The sequence below is a fragment of the Protomyctophum bolini genome (assembly GCF_963924005.1).
Source record: "Protomyctophum bolini genome assembly, chromosome: 20".
In the NCBI taxonomy this organism is placed as follows: domain Eukaryota; kingdom Metazoa; phylum Chordata; class Actinopteri; order Myctophiformes; family Myctophidae; genus Protomyctophum; species Protomyctophum bolini.
Window position 1 is genome coordinate 31,121,680 of NC_137881.1, and position 14,370 is coordinate 31,136,049.

A 14,370-nucleotide genomic window follows, 5' to 3' on the forward strand; every position below is an offset into this window, starting at 1 on the left:
TTTTGTCAAATGGGTGCTCAATTTGAACCTGACTTACTTACAATACTGCCAAATTGCGGCAGTATTGAGTTCACAAATTCCCTCCTCCTGCCTCCATATTAATCTGTGCTGTGTACTGATGAGACTTCTTTACTAATATCTTTCTTTGCTATGAATTTCAGACTCTGCACAACAACCGTGGTCTGCGTCTGGTAAGCATCCAGGTTTATCTGCACCGTTTGTCTTTCATTTCAGGCTGTTACTCACAACAGGCATCAAAATATGTGTCTGGCAAGCATCCAGGATTAGCAGCACTGTTTAAGTTCATTCAATTTCTCACTTTAAGGTATCTAAAATAACTGCTTATTTTTCTAAAGAGCTCAGAGTATGCTCATCATCTCTTGTCAGGCAAGCATTTCAATATTTCCATATATTAGTTTATCGCATGACAGTGTTGTGCAAAAGAAGAACGCGTCACAAAGGGCATTTTTTTCTGGAAAGTAACCAGGGGTCATCGATTTGCCCGTACCACCCACCCTCTCCCGACCCCTAGCGCACCTCGGACCAAATGTGTCTGTGGCAAAGACTTGTCGGGGCATATTTTAGATTTTCTTTTTTGCACACATTATATTTTCTGAGGTGGGTGGGTCTTTCAGTACCTCCATGATGCTCAGTGACATCATAGAACGAAGGTTTGTTTCCCTGCCCACATCCCTGTTTTTTATTTTCTACAGGCAGGTGTTCAGGTGAATTTCATCCGTGTTTAGCCATGTTTCTCTCTCTCATTTCATGTACCAGGAATGGGTGGATAAAAGGTTCCCAGCTTCATTATTATTATTTTTCACTGACTTTGCTCCCCTATGATATACAGTAGGGCCCCCCATAATATCTACTTTGCGTGTGTTTTTAACATTGGGTAAAATATACCTGAGTTTAGTGATGGTGTGACAAAAAGGATGTTTAGCGTTCTAGGGTTAATACGGACCACGATGGAAACAAGTCCCCAGGACTTTATGTGCGTAAATAATTTATAAGACGAAAAATAAAACAAATAGTGTTGTCTCCTGACTTTCTTTTCTTCTTTCTAATGATTTGATCGTCCCAAAATATTGTGTTCATTGTCATGATTCGTCACGATCCGAATTGGCTTTGTCCGCGGCGTAACCGTCTTTAAATAAATTATATTAAAAGTGCCGATGGGAGAATGCATGGGGCTTCCACTTCCTGGGCCACTCGCTTTTCTGAAAGGGGGCTGGGACTGCGGCGCTCTATAGGCAACAGCCAACTAGGCACAGCCAACTGGGATTAGGGTGTGGGCGAAGACACCCAATCAGGAAGGAGGGGCAGGTCCGAACATGGACCTGTCAATCTCACAGCCAAGTCTGCATTCAATCATTCACTGCCAGCCATCAGCCTTTCTCACTCTCCAACATACTCCATTCAGCTCCATTCAATACCTTACATGAAACACAGAAAGAAACAAATTATAATACAAGCCATCCACAGAAGACCAACATTTCCATACTATAAATATTATTCACAGCTCAACTAATTATCATCATAATTAACCATCACAACATCAATAACAAATACTCAGAAGGACCATGGTCCGTAACACAAGTATATAGTATTTATTTATGCAGCAATGTACTTTCAAATAGAATATGTTAGACTCGTACAACAATCTTATATGACTAAACTTGCAATACTTGCTGTGCTCTGTTTTATCAAGTGTAGAGGAGGATTTAAGTGGTATTGAATTGGTACTGAATTTGCAGCTCAACAAACGCTAATTAATCCTAGTATGTGATGGAGGACAATTTCACGATACATTTCAATCTTCTCGCGGTATGATTATTGTGAGCGATTACATCGCGATAAACAATAACGATTATGGTCCCATCCCAAACTAGTAGAAGTGATAATAATCATCATCTTCAGTACACATGATGAGTGTGTTGTTTTGTTAAGTGTGCGGCCAGGCTCCCATGAACCAGAAGATCGTCGGAGGGCAGACCGCGCCGCCTGGCAGCTGGCCATGGCAGGTCAGCATACAGACTTCCTATCATTTCTGCGGAGGTTCCCTCATCAACAGTGAATGGGTGCTGTCCGCTGCCCACTGCTTCCCAAAGTGAGACATCATTTAATTAATTGTAATATAATAAATCCTTGTTTTTTGCACGTCATTAAAGTAGAAAGGTCCACATTTTTTGAAAATTGCTGATTTACAAGCTCACGAGGCATTGCGATGTGACGTGTTATCAAAATATTTTAGTTAAATTAATCGCAAATTTATAGAATAATCCCTAAGAAATAAAATCGATAGTTGAATCCCTAGTCCACATAACTATCAGTGTTCATATAAGGGTTGTGTGCGTTTTGCATGTGCGTGTGTGAAATCATCATCATACCAGGAAGTGGCAAAGAAACTACTTTCTGGCCTCGACAGCCCATACATCCAAACAGAAAAGTAATATAGACCAATTAATTGTTTACAAACATTGGGACTGGGCGCACGGGTGACTGTTTCATGTAATCAATTCCCAACAGATCTCCGAACCTGTTGTTTTGGGGAGCGCTGGTTTCAGTCCATTCAACCTCCTCTTGTGAGTTAATTGGCTAGTGAGGTGCACCCTAGGAGACATTTATACTTCAAAGCCCAACAGTATTGCACACAGAGAACAGCTGATATACAAGCTCACATCGCATATGCGACTGTTGTGAGCGTAAGAGGTCTGCGTGCGCGACACCATTGCGGAACGAAGCATACATTATACTTGATGGGCTGCAGGTGCGCGTGCAGCCGTGCACAAATAGGCTCTGCTGCCGTTCCTCCCGTTCTTATGACAGCGACTGGAGGTGTGGTTTTGAGGACAACTGTTTTGAATTGCTATTATTGTTCAAACACAACAGAAACCAGGGATTATATATTTCAAGGGCGAGAGATCACAATAAAAATCCAGTTAGTGCCGTTAGAACTTTTCCATTGCATCTTATGAGAGGTGGTGTTCTTCTGCTGCCGTGATGTGCGCGCATGCTGTTGCTTATCAGTGTGACGTCGTCTGTTAAAGGTATATTCAGTGATTTCACTAAATAAAAGGTAGGTTTCGTTTTTTGCTGTGGGACCTAAGCCTTCGTCCAATCAGGATAGAGAGTCAAAAATGAAACCTAAGGTTTTTTAACCCCCAGGGGTTAACTGGGGACAGGGATAAACTCCTTATATGGTCAGCACACTCTATAGTAGAGAGGATTATCACAACAAAACAACAAAATAAGTGATATTTGAATTAAGTGAAATCACTGAATATACCTTTAAGGCGTCTATAGTAATATCTACGCCTATAATAAACTCAATTTACCACTCAATTTACCACTCACTTTATGTATGTGCATACCTCAGGTAATTCATTGTTACCCCCTCCTCCACACACTCTCTTGCAGCCCTGATCCCAATAACAACTATATCATCTTCTTGGGCCGCCAGTCCCAAGAATTGATGAACCCCAATGAGGTGAACCGCACGGTGGTGCAGATCATCAACCATCCTCAGTACGACCAGATGTCGAATGACAACGACATGGCTCTGCTGAGGCTCTCCCACCCCGTCACCTTCACGCCGTACATCCGCCCGGTCTGTCTGGCGGCGACGAACAGCACCTTCTACAGTGGAACCATGAGCTGGGTGACTGGCTGGGGGACGGAAGGTAGTGGTGGTGAGTAATAAGGCGGGTGCATGCATGTGTTTGGTCCAACGCACTAACAGTCCGACAGGCATTAGTCCCAAACACATTGGTCCGACAGACACCCTACCCAAAACCAGAAACCTAACCATAACCTCACAGGAAAGCCATGGGTGAGTTTTAACCGGCAGCTCCATGTCAGGACTCGGGAGCCACGGGTGAGTCTTAACCAGCAAAGCATAATATGCATACGAACATAAAAACCCAACGAAACAAGCTAAGAAATATTGTTACTGCCATGACCAAATCAGATAAAATAAACTTTATCAATGATAAAGCTGAGGAAAATGAAGACAATCCTCGGGAGCTCTGGAAGCTACTCAACAACCAACTAGGCTGCGGTCAGAAACTGAAAACCAGGTTTTCAAACATAAACATCAAATCGAACGACACTCTCATCACTGACAAGCTTGATGTGGCCAACTACTTGAACATCTTCTTCACAAATATAGTAACAACGCTGGTTAACAAACTGCCCTCCCACTCTGGGCTCTTTGGAGTAGAGCACATTAAAACCTTCTACAGAAACCTAGGTGTTTGTAAAGACGTTTTTAAACAACTGATGAGACTCGGCCAACTCTATAGCTCCAATCATCACACACATAGTAAACCTCTCCATCAAACAGGGACAGGTCCCCCAAGATTTCAATCTGGCCAAAGTAACCCCCTTGCACAAGAAAGGGAGTAAATTAGACTACCGCCCTATTTCTATTCTAAGCTCCATCTCGAAGTGATGGAAAAAATAGTCTATGAACAGGTTGAAAAGTATCTAGCCACAAATAAATTAATGTACGAGTTCCAATCTGGCTTCAGAATATCACTCCACTGACACATGCCTCCTCTATTTGAGCGACCACATCAAACACGAGGTGGATGCTGGCAAATACATGGTCCTGCTGGACCTCCAAAAGGCTTTTGACACAGTGAACCACTCCATACTGGTTAACAAACTAAAAGCAATTGGTTTTGATAGCACATCAGTGAGCTGGATGCAATCCTACCTGGAGGGGAGAGAACAGATGGTGGAGGTGAACGGAACACTGCCCCCCCTCCCAGTGAGGTATGGTGTTCCACAAGGAAGCATACGGTCTTTACTGTTCCTAATACATGTAAACGACATGACATCAGCTTGTGACTGCAACTTGTTTCTGTTCGCAGATGACTCAGCACTGCTAGTCTCGGACAGGAACAAACTGCAGGTTGAAAAGGCCCTCGGCTCTGAACTCGGTAGAATCTGCACCTGGCTCGCTGATACACTATCTTTACACCTGGGAACAACTGAATCCATTCCCTTTGGATCAAATAGTAATCTCAGCAAGGCAGATGGCTTCTTGGTTAGAGTGGGTGACAATATTATCACACGAAAAGATGAAATTACCTACCTAGGTTCCATCCTGGAGGCTAATCTTTCCAGTGATAAAATGGCCACCGCAACGTGATCAAAAAAGTCAACCAAAGAACAAGGTTCCTTTACAGGATCTCCTCACTGGTCAACAAAAACAACTTGAACACCCTAACAGGAGCCCTCGTACAAGGGCTCTTTGACTATGCATGCACCTCTTGGTACTACAGCACCTCAAAGGCCCTTAAAACAAGGCTCCAGACTTCCCAAAACAAATTGGTCAGGCTCCTACTTGGCCTCACCCCCCAAAACCCACCTCACCCCTGCCCACTTTGGCAGGCTGGAATGGCTTAGGGTCGATGACAGAGTACAGCATCTTGCAATGGGTCTGTTCCACAAGATTCAATACACCACCAAGATACCAATGTACCTGTCTAAATACTTCCTTAATGTTAACCAAGTCCACACCCACAACACCAGATGGAGTGCAACAAACCATGTGCAACCCAGATTCGGCACAAACAAGGGACTAAATTATTTTAGCTCCTATGCCACCAAAATGTGGAATGCCCTACCAACAGTCATTAAGACATGCGAATCCCTTGACTGGCCCCCGTAAAAATCGGAATCTTGTAAACAAGTGTAATGCTTTATTGGGTCGTCCACTCACAGTTAACAGTCTTTGTATTGAGTTGTGCTTGAAATGTACTGTAATTCTGCAAACTGTTAATAAATATTTCAATCAATCAATCAATGGCATGACATACAGGTATGCAACAACATATTATGTTGTCGGACTGTTGCATGTTCGACTATGTTAGAACAGACCTTGAAGTCAGTGGTGGAAAGTAACTAAGTACATTTACTTAAATAATATACTTACTGTAAGTATAATTTTGAGGTATTTGTAGTTTACTTAGTATTTCCAATACTTTTACTTCTAGGATCCAAATATTGTACTTTTACTCCACTACATGTATTTGAAAGCTTTAGTTACTAGTTACTTTGTGGACTTGACTGAAATGGGACATTCTGTACAATGATTTTAATTTTGGTACTTTACGGTACATTTTGATGCCAATACTTTTGTACTTTTGCTCAAGTACATTTTGAATTCTGAATTACTCTTACTCTTACTTACAGACTAAGTAAGGCCAGACTCACACGTGCACAACAGATTGATGTATGCTTGTTGTATGAGACTTATTGACTGATGCAAGCTCACACTGCATTTCCAATGGGAGTCACATGGTTTGACACAACATTTGTGTTGTATGAGGGGGTGGGGGGCAGTCGAAACACAGCCGAAAGCCGTACAACACAAATGTTGTGTCAAACCATGTGACTTCCATTGGAAATGCATTGGGGCAAGATGTATCACACCCTTTGTATACATCTAGCATGCATCAATGTTGTATGCTAGATCGAAAGGTGTGAGTCGGGCCTAAGACAAATGAGTCCCTTTTCCTCTCTTCCAATATAGTTCCACTGGCCTCTCCCCAGAACCTTCAGGAAGTCGATGTGCCGGTCGTGGGGAACCAGCAGTGTACATGCAGCTACCATGGCCTCACAGACAACATGCTTTGTGCTGGCCTCAATGAAGGAGGAAAGGACTCCTGTCAGGTGACAGATCATTCTTTTCTCTGTCCATCATATCCTTCTATCCAGTGTTGTAGTGCTACTTTTAGAAGTGGGGGGACGTGGCACCCCATTGTATCTGCAAAGATGTTTCATTTAATCATAACGCCCCATAAGACACGTGCGCACACAAATGCATGCGCATTTGCGTGCACAACACACGCAGACACTCAATATAAATATAAAACATGCAGACAGACGTCTATAGCCTGTTTAGAAACCGGGTTTACCATGCTTAATCGTATCCATAAAAGTAAATAAAAGTCAAAAAACATATCTTTGCCCTAAAATAATTTTAGGCGTGAGAGAAGTGGGGGGTACGTATGATGTTTTATTTAATTTTTTTGTGAAAAGTCATGATGAAATATTATATTACCTCAAGTTGCCATGTATTTGGTGTATATGTGTTTAGTGATGGTATGACAAAAAGGATGTTTAGTGTTCTCGGACAGGGGTTCTCAACGTTTTTTGCCGGGGACTTATTATAAACGATATCATGAATCTCTCATTTCCTCAGGGAGACTCTGGCGGGCCGATGGTGAGCCGCATGATGAGCAACAGCACGCCACCCCGCTGGGTCCAGTCCGGGGTGGTGAGCTTCGGCCAGGGCTGCGCCCTGCCCAACATCCCGGGAGTCTACGCCCGCGTGTCGCGCTACCAGGACTGGATCAGCATGCACGTCACCTCTGACCCGCCAGGCTTCGTTAGGTTCATGTCCGACGGCATGGACACCGACATGGGCTTCCAGTGTCCTGGAAGCTGTTAGTTAATTCATTTAACAATTATCAATGTAATTAATTCTGGCCAGGGAAGAACTTCACTGGGCATGGGACATTATTTTATATACATGTTTATCTTTTATTAGCTTCCTAAATTCCTAATCTTGTCAGTGCTTTTGAATTGCATTGAGGATTTTCTTTTCATCTTAAAATATATTTCCATTTCCCCAACACCAGGCAGTGGGAAGAAAATTGATTCAAGCTGTAGAAAACTACATTAAGTAGTCAAATATGTATTTATAACTAGCTACTTATCTTTTCAAAAGCTGTATATATGTAAATATTGCTCTTACCCTATCATTACATTATAAGACACATTAGCTTAACCACATGGGCTGGAAACTGCAGTTTACCCCTCAATAATTACTACTGGAAATGATGTATAATTATGTCATTTTGTTCAAATCTACTTCATTACTTCATCTACTTTAAAGCTCCATGTGGAGGGAATGTGACAGGATCTTCTGGGTTAATTCTTTCTCCAAACTACCCCCATCCCTACCCGCACAACAAAGATTGTGACTGGCTCATTGCTGTCCACTCTGACTATGTCATCTCATTAGCTTTCATCAGGTAAGTAACTTTTTTTGTTATGTTCTTTATCTTTGTCTGGATGGCAAAGCAAATCGCCTGTCATGACTCACTGCTATAGCACTGTGGTGCATGCTATGCAAAAAATATATAATAATATCCTATTAGTCTATGGTATTGGTTAGTGGTTACTCACCAAAATTATTAGGTTTTTACTAGTTTACACTTTATTACTTGAGTAATATTATATATTTTTGCCTTTTACACCCTGTTCTCCCCAATTTTAGTAGTAAAGTAATACATAGTTTTAGTCAATACATTTCTCCCCACACACATTGAGTCACTGCTGTATCCTTCGTCCGGCTCCTCCCAACACTCCCTGCTCACAGGTACAGGTAAAGGTACAGCCCCAGTACGGAGTACGGTGACAAATATCATCCTCCCAGCCTGGCTTCCCTCAAAGCCAGATGCACCGCAGTTGATTCAAAGCCCTAGACTCTGCGGTGGTGGGCAGGCACTTTACCACTGCGCCACCCGAGCGCCCCTTTATTACTTTATATACAATCTTGGAATCCATCTGCAAAAAAGTAAAATTAAAAATGACTCTGCCTCCTTATTATTTTTATTATTATTATTAGTTTAGTTTGTACTTTACAAGGATATTGTATAGTAATGCATGGGTTGCACATTCTGGAGTCTCACCAACATTTCACTGCTCTCAGGCATACGTGACAAATATTGTAGTCTCAAGCATACTGTACATGACAAATACTGTACTCTTTGAATCTTACAATCTAAACCTCTTGCGCAATCTGAGAAGACTGAGCACAATAACTTGTTTGTTCATTTTGTTTTGTTTACCACAGCTTTAGCCTTGAGCCCCACTATGACTTCCTGTCCATCTACGATGGGCCAGACAAGAACAGTCATCTAATTGGTAGCTTTCATGGCAGCAGACTCCCAGAGAAGATTGAGAGCACTTCCAACTTTATGCACTTGGCGTTCCATAGTGATCACTCAGTGAGCTACCCTGGCTTTCACTTGGTATACAAAGGTAGTTGTGGGGTCTGTCTCTCAAGTGGGATTCTGCCGTGCATTATAATGCAAAAGATTATGTGTATGGATGACTGAAAATCGGTTCTGATGTTGCAGTGGGATTTAGTTGGATGTGTGTGTATGTATGTTTGCAATTGGAAGGATGTTACGCAACTAATGTCTCTGATGTCGATGCCAACTGTGAGAACAGCCGCTGATCCACTGGTCATTTTCATTTAGTTTCACAAACGACAAAGTGTAATACTTTTTAATACGACAGTTTTGTCAAATGGGTGCTCAATTTGAACCTGACTTACTTACAATACTGCCAAATTGCGGCAGTATTGAGTTCACAAGTTCCCTCCTCCTGCCTCCATATTAATCTGTGCTGTGTACTGATGAGACTTCTTTACTAATGTCTTTCTTTGCTGTGAATTTCAGACTCTGCACAACAACCGTGGTCTGCGTCTGGTAAGCATCCAGGTTTATCTGCACCGTTTGTCTTTAATTTCAGGCTGTTACTCACAACAGGCATCAAAATATGTGTCTGGCAAGCATCCAGGATTAGCAGCACTGTTTAAGTTCATTCAATTTCTCACTTTAAGGTATCTAAAATAACTGCTTATTTTTCTAAAGAGCTCAGAGTCTGCTCATCATCTCTTGTCAGGCAAGCATTTCAATATTTCCATATATTAGTTTATCGCATGACAGTGTTGTGCAAAAGAAGAACGCGTCACAAAGGGCATTTTTTTCTGGAAAGTAACCAGGGGTCATCGATTTGCCCGTACCACCCACCCTCTCCCGACCCCTAGCGCACCTCGGACCAAATGTGTCTGTGGCAAAGACTTGTCGGGGCATATTTTAGATTTTCTTTTTTGCACACATTATATTTTCTGAGGTGGGTGGGTCTTTCAGTACCTCCATGATGCTCAGTGACATCATAGAACGTAGGTTTGTTTCCCTGCCCACATCCCTGTTTTTTATTTTCTACAGGCAGGTGTTCAGGTGAATTTCACCCGTGTTTAGCCCCTGTTTCTCTCGCTCATTTCATGTACCAGGAATGGGTGGATAAAAGGTTCCCAGCTTCATTATTATTATTTTTCACTGACTTTGCTCCCCTATGATATACAGTAGGGCCCCCCATAATATCTACTTTGCGTGTGTTTTTAACATTGGGTAAAATATACCTGAGTTTAGTGATGGTGTGACAAAAAGGATGTTTAGCGTTCTAGGGTTAATACGGACCACGATGGAAACAAGTCCCCAGGACTTTATGTGCGTAAATAATTTATAAGACGAAAAATAAAACAAATAGTGTTGTCTCCTGACTTTCTTTTCTTCTTTCTAATGATTTGATCGTCCCAAAATATTGTGTTCATTGTCATGATTCGTCACGATCCAAATTGGCTTTGTCCGCGGCGTAACCGTCTTTAAATAAATTATATTAAAAGTGCCGATGGGAGAATGCATGGGGCTTCCACTTCCTGGGCCACTCGCTTTTCTGAAAGGGGGCGGGGACTGCGGCGCTCTATAGGCAACAGCCAACTAGGCACAGCCAACTGGGATTAGGGTGTGGGCGAAGACACCCAATCAGGAAGGAGGGGCAGGTCCGAACATGGACCTGTCAATCTCACAGCCAAGTCTGCATTCAATCATTCACTGCCAGCCATCAGCCTTTCTCACTCTCCAACATACTCCATTCAGCTCCATTCAATACCTTACATGAAACACAGAAAGAAACAAATTATAATACAAGCCATCCACAGAAGACCAACATTTCCATACTATAAATATTATTCACAGCTCAACTAATTATCATCATAATTAACCATCACAACATCAATAACAAATACTCAGAAGGACCATGGTCCGTAACACAAGTATATAGTATTTATTTATGCAGCAATGTACTTTCAAATAGAATATGTTAGACTCGTACAACAATCTTATATGACTAAACTTGCAATACTTGCTGTGCTCTGTTTTATCAAGTGTAGAGGAGGATTTAAGTGGTATTGAATTGGTACCGAATTTGCAGCTCAACAAACGCTAATTAATCCTAGTATGTGATGGAGGACAATTTCACGATACATTTCAATCTTCTCGCGGTATGATTATTGTGAGCGATTACATCGCGATAAACAATAACGATTATGGTCCCATCCCAAACTAGTAGAAGTGATAATAATCATCATCTTCAGTACACATGATGAGTGTGTTGTTTTGTTAAGTGTGCGGCCAGGCTCCCATGAACCAGAAGATCGTCGGAGGGCAGACCGCGCCGCCTGGCAGCTGGCCATGGCAGGTCAGCATACAGACTTCCTATCATTTCTGCGGAGGTTCCCTCATCAACAGTGAATGGGTGCTGTCCGCTGCCCACTGCTTCCCAAAGTGAGACATCATTTAATTAATTGAAATGATTAATAACAAATCCTTGTTTTTTGCATGTCATTAAAGTAGAAAGGTCCAAATTTTTTGAAAATTGCTGATTTACAAGCTCACAAGGCATTGCGATGTGACGTGTTATCAAAATATTTTAGTTAAATTAATCGCAAATTTATAGAATAATCCCTAAGAAAAAAAACGATAGTTGAATCCCTAGTCCACATAACTATCAGTGTTCATATAAGGGTTGTGTGCGTTTTGCATGTGCGTGTGTGAAATCATCATCATACCAGGAAGTGGCAAAGAAACTACTTTCTGGCCTCGACAGCCCATACATCCAAACAGAAAAGTAATATAGACCAATTCATTGTTTACAAACATTGGGACTGGGCGCACGGGTGACTGTTTCATGTAATCAATTCCCAACAGATCTCCGAACCTGTTGTTTTGGGGAGCGCTGGTTTCAGTCCATTCAACCTCCTCTTGTGAGTTAATTGGCTAGTGAGGTGCACCCTAGGAGACATTTATACTTCAAAGCCCAACAGTATTGCACACAGAGAACAGCTGATATACAAGCTCACATCGCATATGCGACTGTTGTGAGCGTAGAGGTCTGCGTGCGCGACACCATTGCGGAACGAAGCATACATTATACTTCATTCATTCATTATACTGCAGCCGTGCACAAATAGGCTCTGCTGCCGTTCCTCCCGTTCTTATGACAGCTACTGGAGGTGTGGTTTTGAGGACAACTGTTTTGAATTGCTATTATTGTTCAAACACAACAGAAACCAGGGATTATATATTTCAAGGGCGAGAGATCACAATAAAAATCCAGTTAGTGCCGTTAGAACTTTTCCATTGCATCTTATGAGAGGTGGTGTTCTTCTGCTGCCGTGATGCGCGCGCATGCTGTTGCTTATCAGTGTGACGTCGTCTGTTAAGGCGTCTATAGTAATATCTACACCTATAATAAACTCAATTTACCACTCAATTTACCACTCACTTTATGTATGTGCATACCTCATGTAATTCATTGTTACCCCCTCCTCCACACACTCTCTTGCAGCCCTGATCCCAATAACAACTATATCATCTTCTTGGGCCGCCAGTCCCAAGAATTGATGAACCCCAATGAGGTGAACCGCACGGTGGTGCAGATCATCAACCATCCTCAGTACGACCAGATGTCGAATGACAACGACATGGCTCTGCTGAGGCTCTCCCACCCCGTCACCTTCACGCCGTACATCCGCCCGGTCTGTCTGGCGGCGACGAACAGCACCTTCTACAGTGGAACTATGAGCTGGGTGACTGGCTGGGGGACGGAAGGTAGTGATGGTGAGTAATAAGGCGGGTGCATGCATGTGTTTGGTCCAACGCACTAACAGTCCGACAGGCATTAGTCCCAAACACATTAGTCCGACAGACACCCTACCCAAAACCCGAAACCTAACCCTAACCTCACAGGAAAGTCATGGGTGAGTTTTAACCGGCAGCTCCATGTCAGGACTCGGGAGCCACGGGTGAGTCTTAACCAGCAAAGCATAATATGCATACGAACATAAAAACCCAACGAAACAAGCTAAGAAATATTGTTACTGCCATGACCAAATCAGCTAAAATAAACTTTATCAATGATAAAGCTGAGGAAAACGAAGACAATCCTCGGGAGCTCTGGAAGCTACTCAACAACCAACCTGGCTGCGGTCAGAAACTGAAAACCAGGTTTTCAAACATAAACATCAAATCGAACGACACTCTCATCACTGACAAGCTTGATGTGGCCAACTACTTGAACATCTTCTTTACAAACATAGCAACAACGCTGGTTAACAAACTGCTCTCCCACTCTGGGCTCTTTGGTGTAGAGCACATTAAAACCTTCTACAGAAACCTAGGTGTTTGTAAAGACGTTTTTAAACAACTGATGAGACTCGGCCATCTCTATAGCTCCAATCATCACCCACATAGTAAACCTCTCCATCAAACAGGGACAGGTCCCCCAAGATTTCAATCTGGCCAAAGTAACCCCCTTGCACAAGAAAGGTATCTACCCACAAATAAATTAATGTACGAGTTCCAATCTGGCTTCAGAATATCTCACTCCACTGACACATGCCTCCTCTATTTGAGCGACCACATCAAACACGAGGTGGATGCTGGCAAATACTGCGGCATTGTCCTGCTGGACCTCCAAAAGGCTTTTGACACAGTGAACCACTCCATACTGGTTAACAAACTAAAAGCAATTGGTTTATAAAGCACATCAGTGAGCTGGATGCAATCCTACCTGGAGGGGAGAGAACAGATGGTGGAGGTGAACGGAACACTGCCCCCCCCCTCCCAGTGAGCTGTGGTATTCCACAAGGAAGCATACAGCCTTTACTGTTCCTAATATATGTAAACGACATGACATCAGCTTGTGACTGCAACTTGTTTCTGTTCGCAGATGACTCAGCACTGCTAGTCTCGGACAGGAACTAAACTGCAGGTTGAAAAGGCCCTCGTCTCTGAACTCGGTAGAATCTGCACCTGGCTCGCTGATAAACTATCTTTACACCTGGGAAGATCAAATAGTAATCTCAGCAAGGCAGATGGCTTCTTGGTTACAGTGGGTGACAATATTATCACACGAAAAGATGAAATGACTTACCTAGGTTCCATCCTGGAGGCTAATCTTTCCGGTGATAAAATGGCCACCGCAACGTAATCAAAAAAGTCAACCAAAGAACAAGATTATTTTACAGGATCTCCTCACTGGTCAACAAAAACACCTTGAAGGCCCTAACAGGAGCCCTCGTACAAGGGCTCTTTGACTATGCATGCACCTCTTGGTACCACAGCACCTCAAAGGCCCTTAAAACAAGGCTCCAGACATCCCAAAACAAACTGGTCAGGCTCCTACTTGGCCTCACCCCCCGAACCCACCTCACCCCTG

The 14,370-nt window shown here is 42.8% G+C and overlaps 1 protein-coding gene across 1 annotated transcript in view; it reads left to right on the forward strand.

Moving 5' to 3' along the window:
• Positions 1–1,967: 1,967 nt before the first annotated feature.
• The window catches only part of LOC308335327 (transmembrane protease serine 9-like), a gene marked incomplete at both ends in the record, with an annotated part of 41,732 nt that continues 29,329 nt past the window's right edge, over positions 1,968–14,370 (forward strand). Inside the window, 5 exons of the mRNA XM_080792345.1 lie at positions 1,968–2,110; positions 3,421–3,683; positions 6,545–6,684; positions 7,217–7,464; positions 12,499–12,770. Of these exons, the coding sequence (XP_080648471.1) occupies positions 1,968–2,110; positions 3,421–3,683; positions 6,545–6,684; positions 7,217–7,464; positions 12,499–12,770 (1,066 nt within the window). The remainder of the gene's footprint in view (positions 2,111–3,420; positions 3,684–6,544; positions 6,685–7,216; positions 7,465–12,498; positions 12,771–14,370) is intronic.